The sequence below is a fragment of the Orcinus orca genome, chromosome 10 (assembly GCF_937001465.1).
Source record: "Orcinus orca chromosome 10, mOrcOrc1.1, whole genome shotgun sequence".
Classification (NCBI taxonomy): Eukaryota; Metazoa; Chordata; class Mammalia; order Artiodactyla; family Delphinidae; genus Orcinus; species Orcinus orca.
Window position 1 is genome coordinate 40,642,005 of NC_064568.1, and position 13,558 is coordinate 40,655,562.

The 13,558-nt window shown below is 42.3% G+C and overlaps 1 protein-coding gene across 3 annotated transcripts in view; it reads left to right on the forward strand.

The window, feature by feature from the left end:
* Positions 1-13,282, forward strand: part of SETD2 (SET domain containing 2, histone lysine methyltransferase) — a 112,996-nt gene extending 99,714 nt beyond the window's left edge. For 2 of the 3 annotated variants that reach the window (XM_049716253.1, XM_049716251.1), the window contains 5 exons: positions 428-567; positions 4,141-4,252; positions 10,149-10,229; positions 12,004-12,105; positions 12,455-13,282. In XM_049716253.1, coding sequence (XP_049572210.1) covers positions 428-567; positions 4,141-4,252; positions 10,149-10,229; positions 12,004-12,105; positions 12,455-12,616 — 597 coding nt within the window. In that variant the 3' untranslated portion in view covers positions 12,617-13,282. The other variant, XM_049716252.1, reaches the window with a different exon arrangement.
* The last annotated feature ends 276 nt before the right edge of the window (positions 13,283-13,558 follow it).

A 13,558-nucleotide genomic window follows, 5' to 3' on the forward strand; every position in this document is an offset into this window, starting at 1 on the left:
TAAAATATAAATATGAGGTTTCAAACATACAAAAAATATATAATGGATAAATGTTAACATTTTATCATATTTGCTTCTATCTAAAGCCCATTCAGCTAATTGGTATCTTGGAGTTGGTTATATGCCATTTAGCATTGGTTTTTTTAAGGTTGAAAAATATTGTTCTACATAATGAACTGCTGAATATTTTTAAATATGGTGTATTGGATGGTGAACTCGAAGCCTGCTGTGAATTTTCTGATAGATCCCTAAAGCTCTTCATATACACTGTCTCTGATCATTTCCCAGATTGTACCTTTACTTTTTATCTTTTTTTAAAAGAAGAGGAAGATGTGTGTTTTTACATACTGCTTAAGTAGACTATTTTTGTCCTTCTCAGCCAGATTAAAAGAAATGTCACTGATCAAGAACTTGTGTGTCTTTTTAGCCTGAAATGGTTGTGACAAATAATCTCTTGGATTTACCACCCCCATCTCCTCCCAAACCAAAAACCATTGTCTTACCTCCCAACTGGAAGACAGCCCGAGACCCAGAAGGGAAGATTTACTACTACCATGTGATCACAAGGTAAGAAGAGCTGTCTGAGCATTCCCAAATCAGCTTTCAGTTGGTCAAAGAAGCTGCCACTGTAAGGGGAGTTTTATGGTTATAGACTTGTTATTAGCTGTTAACTGTGCCTGAGGGCTGCTGGTTTTCCAGAATCCCATCATAAATGTTATGACATACTTTAGACTTTGGTCCTTTTTAGGTATGTTCTGGTGTTTTTAATCTGCAAGACTCTTGGAGAAAACTAAGGAATTTATTTTATTTATTTATTTGGTTGCGCCAGGTCTTAGTTGCAGCAGGCGGGCTCCTTAGTTGAGGCATGTGAACTCTTAGTTGCAGCATGTGGGATCTGGTTCCCTAACTAGGGATTGAACTGGGGCCTCCTGCGTTGGGAGCGTGGAGTCCCAACCACTGTGCCACCAGGGAAGTCCCAAACTAAGGAATTTTTTAGAAAATGGTAATGACTTCATCTAACATTGTAGATAATCAGGGGTCGTGGGCAAACCTTTTCTGTAAAAGGCCAGATAATAAATATTTTAGGCTTTGCTTGCCAAACATTCTTTGTCACAACTGTTCAGTTCTTCTATTGTTGTGTAAGCAGCCATAGACAATACATAAATGAATGGGTATGTCTCTGTTCCAGTAAAACTTTATTTGGTTCATGAGCCATAGTTTGATGACTCCTGCAATTTATATAAAAAACCTGATTTATCTTTTTCTTAGAATTAAACATATAGTTTAGGCAGATAGCTTTATGTGAATATATGTGTTTTCTGTGTGTGTATGTATGTATTCATTGGTATATAATGTGAGTTATTGGGGTGCATGTTTTGTCATCTGTTTTGTTTACCAATCTATTTATAGAACTTTCTGTACCAGTTAATGAAAAACTACATTATTTTTAATACTTGCTTATTTGTTGCAGGGCTCAGCAAACTATGTCAATGGGCTACTTGTTTTGGTAAATAAAGTTTTTTTGGAACACAGCCACACCCATTTATTTAGGAATTGTTGATGGCTACTTTCATACTCCAATGACAGTAGACTAGTTGTGACAGAGATCATTTGGTCCACAAGGTCAAGGGTATTTACTCTCTGATCCTTTATAGAAGAAGTTTGCCTAACCCCTGCTCTTCTGTATGGCTATACCAAATTTTGTTTAACCCACCCTGATTGATGGATTTTCACTATTTTATATATAACTCTAAACCTGGACATCCTTACAGACACTCACACTAATCTTACTGCCTTCTTCAGGCAGATTCTTAGAGGCAAAATATTTGATCAAAAGAGATACACATTTTAAGTTGATAAGTATTGTCAGCTTACCATTAAAAAAAAATCATACCAATTTAGACTCCCACAAAAGGTACACAAAAGTGCCTTTTTCTTCATGTAGGTTCTTTAACTCATGTAAAATAGTAGATGAGAAATCTTATTTTTATTTTCAATTATTTTTGAGATGGAACGTCTTCATTAGATTATTGGCTATTTGTATCTTTTGTGAATTGCTTGTTTGGGGCATCTACCCATTTTCTGTCAGCATTGTTAATCTGTTTATCAAGAATATTACAGGGCTTCCCTGGTGGTGCAGTGGTTGAGAGTCCGCCTGCCGATGCAGGGGACGTGGGTTTGTGCCCTGGTCCGGGAGGATCCCACATGCCGCGGAGCGGCTGGGCCCATGAGCCATGGCCACTGAGCCTGCGCATCTGGAGCCTGTGCTCCGCAACGGGAGAGGCCACAACAGTGAGAGGCCCGCGTATCGCTAAAAAAAAAAGAATATTGCAAATGTTTTTGTTTGTAATGTCTTGTGACGTGAAGAAGTTAAAAATTTCATGCAGTCAAATATTTTCCCTTTATGTATTCTACTTAGAAAGGTCTTCATTATTCCCATAAAAATACCTTTATAAAACAAGCCCTTGGGACTTCCCTGGTGGCACAGTGGTTAAGAATCCCCCTGCCAGTGCAGGGGATACGGGTTTGATCCCTGGTCCGGGAAGATCCCACATGCCGTGGAGCAGCTAAGCCTGTGTGCCACAACTACTGAGCCTGCACTCTAGAGCCCGCACGCCACAACTAATGAGCCCACATGCCACAACTACTGAGGCCTGCATGCTCTAGGTCCCGTGTGCCGCAACTACTGAGCCCACGTGCTGCAACTACTGAATCCCGCATGCCTAGAACCTGTGCTCCACAACAAGAGAAGCCACCGCAATGAGAAGCCCGCTTGCCGCAACTAGAGAAAGGCCGCGCACACCAATGAAGACCCAATGCAGCCAAAAAAAACCCAAAGAAACAAGCCCTTGTTATGCTGCTGACTGGAAGTTGTGACTTTAAAAACCAGTGTCTGCAAATTTTACCAGAACTTTGTTTTTTCAATACCAAAGCAAGCTTTATAATGGACTATCACTTTTCAAAAAAAAAAATTATATTTCTTATTTATGTGTGTAATTTTTCCATCTTTTTTTCAAGGTTTTCCTTAGCTGGCACCTAAGAGCATAATACCTCCTGTTTAATTCCCATAATAAAACCCACAGCTGCTTGTGCTTCTTTGATTACAATAGAAATCTTGAGCCCATTTTATAATTAGTTCTGTCGGTCAGAGATAAACCTACTTTCATAATCATCTGCAAAACTAATTTACATCAAATGCCTTTAATGTTGCTAACTAAAGATTGCTGTGGTAGGAAAGCACAAGACTGTAATGGCAGGATAGACCTGTCAGATATGTCGCTAGCTTCTTGGAGGCTTTTGACGTTTTAAGTGATTCCCCTTAGAGCATTTCCTGTGACAGCTGACTTCTGACTCCTGAATAGAATTTCCTTACTTCCACATGTTACTTCACAGATCTAGCTTTAAAAACAAAACAAAAACAAAACCATCTTTGCCTGCTAACTTTCAAAACAGCCATAAACATGCAATGAGGGAATTCCCTGGTCAGGAGCTAAGATCCCCAAGAGCTATGCGGCGTGGCCAAAAAAAAAAAGCATGCAAAGAGTTAATGTGGTTGAACTCTTTTTTTGTAGCTAGCTGAAAATATTTTTAGCAGAGGGCACAAGTTTTTAACCTGTACATCTTTTCCATGCTGTAAGTCATCAAGCCAGAGGAGCAAAACTACAAACAAGAAGACTCCTAAGGCAAGGAACGGTTTTCTCACATGATCAAGGATTGTGAGGAGGGTGTTGTGATTTATTTTACTTTGCTCCAGGTACATGCTAGGTACAATCATGATTGATCACCTGCATAGGGGTGGCATAGGCAGGCACCTACTCCATGTACTTTCCTTAGACTTTGCTGAATCCTGTTTTCAGGACATTAATAGTCAGGTGAGAGACAAAGATGTTTGGTTTTACTGTTGTCTTTGATACCCAGCAAATGTTGCCACAGCGTTGGCTACAGAAGTACAGTGGGCTAAAAACAATGTATGTCTATGGGATAGAATCATTGCTGCTGGGAAGAATGTCTCTGTCTTATGGAGCTGACTTGTTCTGTTTCATTGCATGTTGTATATTATGTATATATGAGCAGAGATACCTATGCCAGAGTTCTCTGTTTTCTGGCCATGACAGCATGGCTGTTCTTACCTTCTTCTAGGCAGACTCAGTGGGATCCTCCTACTTGGGAAAGCCCAGGAGATGATGCCAGCCTTGAGCATGAAGCTGAGATGGACCTGGGAACCCCAACATATGATGAAAATCCCATGAAGGTGAGTGTGGCTTACAGATATGTTTCCTGATCATTTGGGATTCTTTGTCTTCTCATTTTGTAGAGTCAGTAGCCATGTTATCTTGGAATTCTATTTTTCTTATTGTTCTGGAGAATTATGCATATAAAAAAATGCTTGGGGGGGGTAGGACGTCCAAACAATACAGAAGTACAGTATATAGAACAAAAAATAAAAGCTCTTAATTTCTATTTAGTTGCTCTCCTTTCATCATACTTCCCTCTCCGGAGATAAATACTGTTAACTTTTTAGTGCACAGGTTCTCAACCAAGAGCAGTTTTGCTCCTCGGGAGACTTTTGATAATATTTGGAGACATTTTTGGTTGTTACAGCTGTGGAGATGCTACTAGCTTCTAGTGTGTACAGAGGCCAGAGAAGCCACTAAACATCTTAGAGTGCACAGGATAATCCCCCACAACAAAGAACTGGCCCAAATGTCAGTAGTGCCAAAGTTGCAAAACCCTGCTTTGTTGTATGTTCTTCCAGACCTTTATGGAAAACACACACAGGTGTTTTTCTTTCTTTTCATTCTAAACATACAAATAGAATCATAGTATTCTTATTCCATTATAACTTCCTTTAATATATCTTAGCTCTTTCCCTGTAGATTACAGCATTCTTCTTAATGTTATGTTTCTTTTAAGTGTGTTTTTTCTGTTTAACTGCAGTCTTTCTTCGTTTGCTTTAATGTCTTGCCATTTTGGGATTGGTGGGTCTGGAAAGAAGTTAAACTGGTTGCATTAAAACCTCACCAAAGGGGCTTCCCTGGTGGCGCAGTGGTTGAGAGTCCGCCTGCCAATGCAGGGGACACGGGTTCGTGCCCCGGTCTGGGAAGATCCCATATGCTGCGGAGCGGCTGGGCCCGTGAGCCATGGCCGCTGAGCCTGCATGTCCGGAGCCTGTGTTCCACAACAGGAGAGGCCACAGCAGTGAGAGGCCCTCATACCGCAAAAAAAAAAAAAAAAACACACCTCACCAAAAAAGTATAACTGGGCCCCCCCTTTTTTTAAGATTTGCAACTGAGATATTTTACTCTGGAAATACTATTCTAGAGTAAAGTGAAAGAGAGCTTATTCCTCGTCTCTCCTTCTAACAAGAGAGTAATCGGGATTAGAGGTCATGTGAATCAGTGTGACTCTCAATGCTTGAATTAAAAATTTTTATCCTTTTCCACTTGGAACAGGACTCACTGTCTCCAAGGATGTGGTGTCTTGAATGAAATCAAAGACAATATATCTATGCTCTAAGATTTGAATAGTATTTAATTTTGAAAATAAGAGACACTTAACTAGTTAAGTCAGTGGAAAGAGGTGGAAGAGGGAAGGAAGGAATGGGAATGAGAAGGAAAGTGGAAACAAATCCATACCTCCTTTTATATTTTATTCACTTTGGGGGAAATGTTTTTCTTTCTTCAGCATTATATTTAGCATTCCTTTAGTCTGAACAATTTCCTTTTTTTTTTTTTTATAAATTCTATCCACTATTTAAAAAATTTATTTGGCTGTGCCAGGTCTTAGTTGCGGCATGTAGGAATCTTCCCGTTAAGGCGTGCGAGCTCTTCGTTGCAGTGCACGGGCTTCTCTCTAGTTATGGCACGTGGGCTCAGTAGTTGCGGTTTGCGGGCTTAGTTGCCCCATGGCATGTGGGATCTTAGTTCCCTGACCAGGGATCGAACCTGTGTCTCCTTCAGTGGAAGGCGGATTCTTAACCGCTGGACCACCAGGGAATTCCCAGTCTGAAGAATTTCCTTTAATACTTTGAGTATTTCAGGTCTAATTGTGATGAGCTGTCTCATTTTTGTTTGTCTGAAAAGGTCCTTATATACCTCTTTTTCTTAATTTATTTTATTTTCAGACAGTTTTAGGTTCCCTTTAAATTTGAGCAGAAAGTACAGAGTTTCCATACACCCCCTGTCATCACACATGCATAGCGTCCTCCACTATCAACAGCCTGCCGGAGTATGATACATTTATTGCAATCAGTGAATCTACATTATTATCACTCAAAGTCTGTAGTTCACATTAGTGTTCTTGGTATTGTACATTCTGTGGGTTTTGACAAATGTATAATGGCATGTATCCACCATTATCATCTACAGAATAGTTTCACTGCATTGAAAATCTCTGTGCTCCCCCTATTCATCTCATCCTGTCTCCCCGCCTCCCCCCATCCCCATCCCTATCCCTGACAATCTCTGATCTTTTTACTTTCTCCAGTTTTGCCTTTTATAGAATGTCACATATTTGGACATGTAGCCTTTTCAGATTTGCTTCATTCACCTAGCAATATACATTTAAGGTTCTTGCATGCCTTTTCATGGCTTGGTAGCTCGTTTCTTTTTAGCATTGAATAATATCCCATTGTATTAGATGTGCCACATTTTATTTATCCATTTACCAGTTGATGGACATTTGAGTTGTTTCCACTCTTTGGCTGTTGTGAATAATGGTATATGAACAATTGTGAACAAATCTTTGGACATACATTTTCAGTTCTCTTGGGTAGATACCTAGGAGTGGAATTGCTGGATCAAAGTTAGACTGTCTCTGTCTAACTTTTTAAGAAACTGTCAAACTGTTTTCTAAAGTTGCTATATATCATTGTACATTTCTACTGGCAGTGTATGAAGTTTCTGTGGGAGAGTTTTTATAGAGACAGGTACCTAAGGGGAAAAAAACCCATAACTGTCATGTGCTTCCAGTAAAAAACTATCTGGATGTTCATTCACTCTCTATCTTAGCTTCTTAGGCTTTTGTCTCTGACTTGTCAGCTTTACCTTTTCTTGTATTTCTAATGAGAAAATATAAATGAAGTCATCTGTTTTGTTATTAACCCTTTGATAGTTTATGAAGGAACAAATGAGTTTTGATATTCCAACCAACCTTGCCATGATGCACAAGTCAAAGGCTTGAGGTGTCAGTCTTTGGATTTCTTTCTAGACCGTTGTCTCTATCATTAGGACCTAGTGTGACGTGGATAGCCAGGGACTTATTTGGATCTAACCTTCCTAACCAGTTTACTACTGTATTCACCTAGCTAGCATCTCAGACAGGAGAAGGATGCCTGTGGGTTATGTGTTTATTCCTTCTGCTCCAATTTTTTTTTTCCCATCTTTAGGGCCTTCATTTAGATTTTAAAGCCCTTGGAGATGAAGACTGTAACATTGTAAATTTTCAGTAATTCACAGGCCTTGTGTAAGGTATTACAGATAGAAAGAGAAATAAATCTGAGAACTAATCTTCATGAAGTTCAATCTAAGGAAATAACCACATCTATAAACCAAGAACACAACGGGATAATTGCTGTAGTAGAAGTATGTACAGAATGCTATGGGAGCACAGTGATTAATGGTCTAAGAAAATGCACTAGTGATATGTCACAGAAAACATGATTTTACCTATAGCTAAGGTGAGCAGAAAAGAGGATTCTGGGCAAATAAAGCCGTTTTTGCAAAGGTATAAAGTCAGTACAAGACAAAGCCTATATAGGGAACAATAAAAATAATTTGGTTATGGTGAGAATTTAGATACATATGGGGTAGGTAGTGAGCAAGATAAAAATATGGAAAAGTAGGTCAGATTTAAATTGTCTAAGATCTTGGTGTCCTACCAATGTGATTATTGTATGCTTAAAAGCCAGTGGATGCTTTTAAAGCAGCAAGACAGGCAATCAAATATGTGTTCCTTGAGTGAAACAGGCCCATTTGAAAAGGTGAGATTGGTAGCATTGGAGATCAGATTGAAGAGTATTTTAATAGTTTAGGCAAAGTGAGGAACTAAGAATGGAGATGTTGAAGATGCATGCAAAGGCATCTGAGAGGCATCATTTGGGGCTGAGCAAACAAGTGGATATGGAAGAGGCAAGGAATGGCCTGCCAGTTTCTTGAAAGTGTCGTAGAGATGATTTGTTCCTGTCCTCTCACTTCCTGCACCCCCTCTCCCATGCCTCATTTGACAAACTAAGGTGTGGTATATAGTGCCTGATCTAGAACCAAACTGAAATTATTTTGCTCTTTTTGTTAGCAAAGGTGGCGGCAACTTCAAAACAGAATATACTGAGTTTTTATTATTTTCAAGGATCTTTCTTTCTTAACCTTTTAATTGGTGTGTACCAGGTTCGTGTGTTGCAGAATTTAGGTTGAATCATGTGTAGTGTTTCTGATACCTCAACTTCTTCTGGACCAGGAAAGCTCCTAGAGAGAGCTCAGGGGAGTGTGTGTTTTTAAAGCCCTACAACCTCACCAAGTCAGAGATTAAATTAGAAATGCACTGGAATTATTTAGCTTTCTGAACACATACCCCGTTCAGAGGGAAGCAGAACATTCCTGTTTACACAGTGCCCTCACTGAGAGCCTGGCCTCCTCTATAGGAGCCAGAGCCTTGAGATCATTGTTAACCTTAAGGGGCTTTCTGTACTCATTGCTGCTGCTACTCATTTCTGAGATCCACAAGACAGCAGCTGAGGGTGTGTTGAAATTACCTTGGCTTATTCAGGCAATTCTTGATCCCATGCTACATGAGGTCTTATTGTGAGGCACAGCTACACTCTCTACTGCTAGAAAAAATAACCACAAAATCTCAAAGCAAAACATTTGAAAACAGTTATTTGCATTTTGTTTCCTAAAACCAGAGGTAGAATCTGTATGTTCTTTCTACCCTGCCCTCCCTTTCCTGCTGCCACAGCCACAGAAAGAAAGTAGAAAAGTAGAAAATATGCAAAGCTTTTATAACAAGTCAGGGAAAGCTGATGTATAGAAGCCCAGAAGCCAGGGGAGTGCCACCTTTCTCTGGAGCCAGTCCAGAGCAGAGGGAGTTGAACAGTCCCTTCATCACCAGCACCTTCATACTGTTTCTGGAAAGAGAGGAATCAGAAGTGGGGGTAGGTTGAAAAAATTTTGTGCTCTAAGCAGGTAGCAAAAAAATGAAGTACCTGTAATGCCAACTGCTTCTACATCCATCTGAAGTGAGTTGCATTCAAAGGGGAATGCTCATAATCTTTTCCATGGAGAAGTACATTTACTAGGAAGGGGCTTGATGACTGGTGGTGAGCAAAGGTATGGGGAGGTGGCCTTGCATGCCAGGTGCTCTGAATGCCAGGGCTGCTGACCTCTCACCTCTCAGCAGTGCCTAATCAGGCAGGGGGCGTGGGGCAGGGGGACTGGCAGCCTCCCCCTTGCAGTGCTAGAAGGGAGCATTCCTAGGTTTGTCATCATCTTAGCATCTTGGGACAGAGTATCTTCTGTCTTAGGATCTACTCATCTGTTCACTGACTTGCATGACCCTCATCTCCTCCCCCGCAACACCTTGATACCTCTTTAGTCTTTCCATTCCTGAACCGAGGATACCAACCTTTAAGGAGCCTCTCTTGCATGCTGAGACTGTCTCCTACAGTCTAGGGGACTTGGATGAGGAGCATGGTATTTGGACCATGGTTGTGTGGCTAAATCATTTTGCCTTTGTCCAGGAGTCCTAGAATGTCAGAGACAGGAGAGGTGGAGCCCGTTGAGTCTGGGCCTCTCTTGACAGTGTGGGATACTGCAGCTCAGAACAGGGACCTGAGTGGTCCAAATCACACAGCACATTTCTCTGCAGAGAAGGTGACCCTGAAACAAATGTTTAACTACATCAAGGATGTAGCTTTCACTTAGGGTAGAGAATTAGAACTTGGTTTATAGGAGCGAGGCCAGTGCCAGATGACAAGATTTAAACATGAAGTGAGAGTGGTAACAGCAGCTAAGTTGACTCCAGGCCATGTCCCTTTAAGATTCTAATACTAAGAGTGAGGCATCCCAATTGCGGGAAAGAAGGGAGGTTCTCGAAGAGCAGGGCATCACTGACCTGACCTCTCATTCCCACACTGTGGTGTTTTCCATTTCTAGACCTCAAAAAAGCCTAAGACAGCAGAAGCAGACACCTCCAGTGAGCTGGCTAAGAAAAGCAAAGAAGTATTCAGAAAAGAGGTAAGGTTTGGTGGGATGTGGACACTACATTCTGAAGGCTTAAACTGAGACCCTTTCTTTCTCATCCTAAGTGTGCACAGCTGTTTGTAGTACTAGGTGGCCCTGCCTTTGGGTGTTCCTTTGCTTCTGTGATTGGACTGTGTAGTTGTTATGTGATGACATATTGGTATGGAATTGTAATTCCTCTTATGCTGGTGGAGGAGCTCTTGAGGTTTAGAGAAGGCAAGCTCTGGACAGAAGACTTGAACTCGGGCCTCTGGCTCAAAGTCCGTTTCTTTTTCTGTGATATCTCATTTGGTGGCTGCCTAATCCTCAAGTGATTGGGAGAAAGCAGCTCGTCTTTATGCTGCTGGAAGTGCAGTACAGCTCTCAGGACACTAACGTTTTCTGCCTCAGGGCATCCAGATTCTAAACTCCAGTCTTTGTTCACCGAGGGGGCTCATAGTCTGTTGGAGGAGGTAGACCTGTAAATAAGTAATGGCATTAAAAAAAAAAAAAAAAAAGTAATGGCAGCTGTGTGAGGAATGTGCCATGATAGGGCTTGGAGGTCTCTGTTCTGGGTGTCAGGAAAGGCTCTTGAGTCAGGGGTAGGAATTAGCCAGATAGATCAGGAGGGTTGTAATTCAGGCAGTAGAGTGTACAGAGGCAGAAGAAGGCGTCATCCCTTTCAGGGAATCTGTGGGCTGTAGCACCCGGTATGTGAGGGGTGTTGGAAGATGAGGCTGCACAGTATTGTGCTGCTTGGTACTGTGAGTTGCAGGGAGTATTGCAGGATTTTAAGCTGGGAATAATGAAATCCCCTATTTTATTTGGGGAAGTGGATTGAGGGGAGAGAGTATGGAAACAGGAGACCACAGAAAAATTTTGAGTAAAAGCCTTCTCTAGAGTTAAAACTTAAGTTTCTCACTGTCCCTTTGTGATTATTGGCATTTCAGCCCAGCCAACTAGCAGCTGTTTATTTAGTTCCTACCTTGTGATATAGCCTTGTTCTTTGAATGTCTGAAGACTCACTGACTTTCAGGGATGGGTAGACCCTGTTCATGGTGCTCCCTGGTGAGTGGCTATCACTCACCTCCTCGCTCCCTTTTTCCCCTGGGGTCAACTTTGTGGCTTAGCGCCACAAATACTTCCAGAAATCCTGTGCCTGGATCTCTTTTGAGAGCCACTGGGTAGGACAGACACTACAGAGATAGCTCAGGAGGACATGGGAATTTGTGTATTGAAAAGGGTCTTACCCCAGATGTTCTCCAACCAGCTGCCATATCATGTGTCCCTCTGCTTCACATTGATGTAGTATGAATCAAATGAAGTGCAACATTTACAGAATCTAAGTAGCCTTCAGTAACAAAATGCCTGCATTTCCTGGAGTCACTGAGCCTCCTGGTAGCACAGAAAGGCCCTCTCTGCCCTGCCTCCAGGGGCCAGAGAATTTAGCTACAGTCTCTTTATGCCAAGAACATGAGATTTGTTAGCTGAAATCTGGGGCTGCCATGAGATTCAGCATGGAGTCCTGCTGCTCTGTCCCTCCATCTGCAAGTGAGGCTTGCTAAGTCCATCCAAGGGAGCCCTTTCCCTCTTGAGGCTGATCCAGGATTCTTTTCTCTTATACCCCACTGGCATACTGGCATTCTTCTGTCCACAACAGCTAGTGTGAGTGACGGAAAGGGAAGGATTGGCTGGCTCGGCTTACTGCCTATTCTAAGTATTTCCTCAGTACAACTTTCTTGCCTTCTCTGGACTATTGAGCAGTGTGCTCTTCTCCCCATACCTGTAGATGTCCCAGTTCATCGTCCAGTGCCTGAACCCTTACCGGAAACCTGACTGCAAAGTGGGAAGAATTACCACAACTGAAGATTTCAAACACCTAGCTCGCAAGGTATTCCCCCCTGCTTGTGGTCTGACAATGTTCTGGGAAAACTATACCTTCCTAGAAGGCCCCTTTCATCATAAAAAGTGAGTTTTCCTTGACACATGCCCAGGCTGGAGACCCAGGAACAGAGGGGGAAGGTTTGGGAAGAGAGGGTACCCTACTTGATGGTAGCGGTTCTCTGAGAGCTGAGCTTCCCCTTTCTGGTGATCCCAGCACCAGCCTGCCCCAACCTCCCCCTCCAGTTCACCTCCCAGTCTTTGTGAGAAGGGGCCCGAGGCAGCAGACTGGCCTTCCCCCCTCAAATCATTTCCACTCTGATTGGTGGCTGTGATCTCTCTTCCTGTGTCCTGGACAGCTGACTCACGGCGTTATGAATAAGGAGCTGAAGTACTGTAAGAACCCCGAGGACCTGGAGTGCAATGAGAATGTGAAACACAAAACCAAGGAGTACATTAAGAAGTACATGCAGAAGTTTGGGGCTGTTTACAAACCCAAAGAGGACACTGAATTAGAGTGAGCTGCAGGGCCAGGGTGGGAGGACGGGCAAGCTGGTAGGAGAGACTCTGGGGAGAAGAAATCCCGTGGGCCCTCTCTCCCCACCCCACTGTCAGGGCTGTGCTACTGATGACACATCACCCTGGGGAATTCAAACCTGCAGATTTCAACTGAAAGCCACAAAAATGAGCTCCATCTACAATAAGCGGTCCCTGGTTGTGAGCTGTTGGTAGAGGCCATCTGAGGCAAGGGTTTAGGCCCTTGAGACCTTCCCTTCTGAGACCCTGGCCAGGCCTGAGCCCACTCTCAAGCCTGGGTCTCCTCCTTGGCGGTGCTGTCAGCGCACAGACTCATGCGCATCCCCACCCACAACCCCTTACCCTGACGATCTGTATTATATTTTAATGTATATGTGAATATATTGAAAATAATTTGTTTTTTCCTGGTTTTTGGTTTTTGTTTTGCTTTTAAGCCTCTGCGTGCTAGGATCACAGAAGACTTTGTAAGGATGGTTTAAGTTCTCCTGCAAGGTTTAATTTGTTATCATGTAAATATTCCAGAGCAGGCTGCCTTGCGGTTTCGGCCAGCCTTGTGCTATGTTGATAAGATTGATTTACTGCTTAAAATCACTTTACTTTATCCAATTTTTACTGAACTTTTTATGTAAAAAATAAAATCAGTTAAAGAACTTGGCAGGTGTGTTCCCTAAAAGCTAGTCAAGCATGTTTGTATATAGTGTTGGCACTGAGAGAGAAAAGAGGTGGTGGCCATAGGTGTGTGAAGTCCAAAATTAATTCTTGAGATTGGAGTTTATCCCAGGTCTTCCCCACAGGTCCAACTGTGACTGAGGTAGGCATCTTACACACGCATTCCTGAGCAAAGGAAGTGGACCTGCGACCTCTCTGGCGCTGGGCTGCTTTACTTTGGGTAATAAGCCAGTCAAGAGAAAGGCACTTGTCTTCCC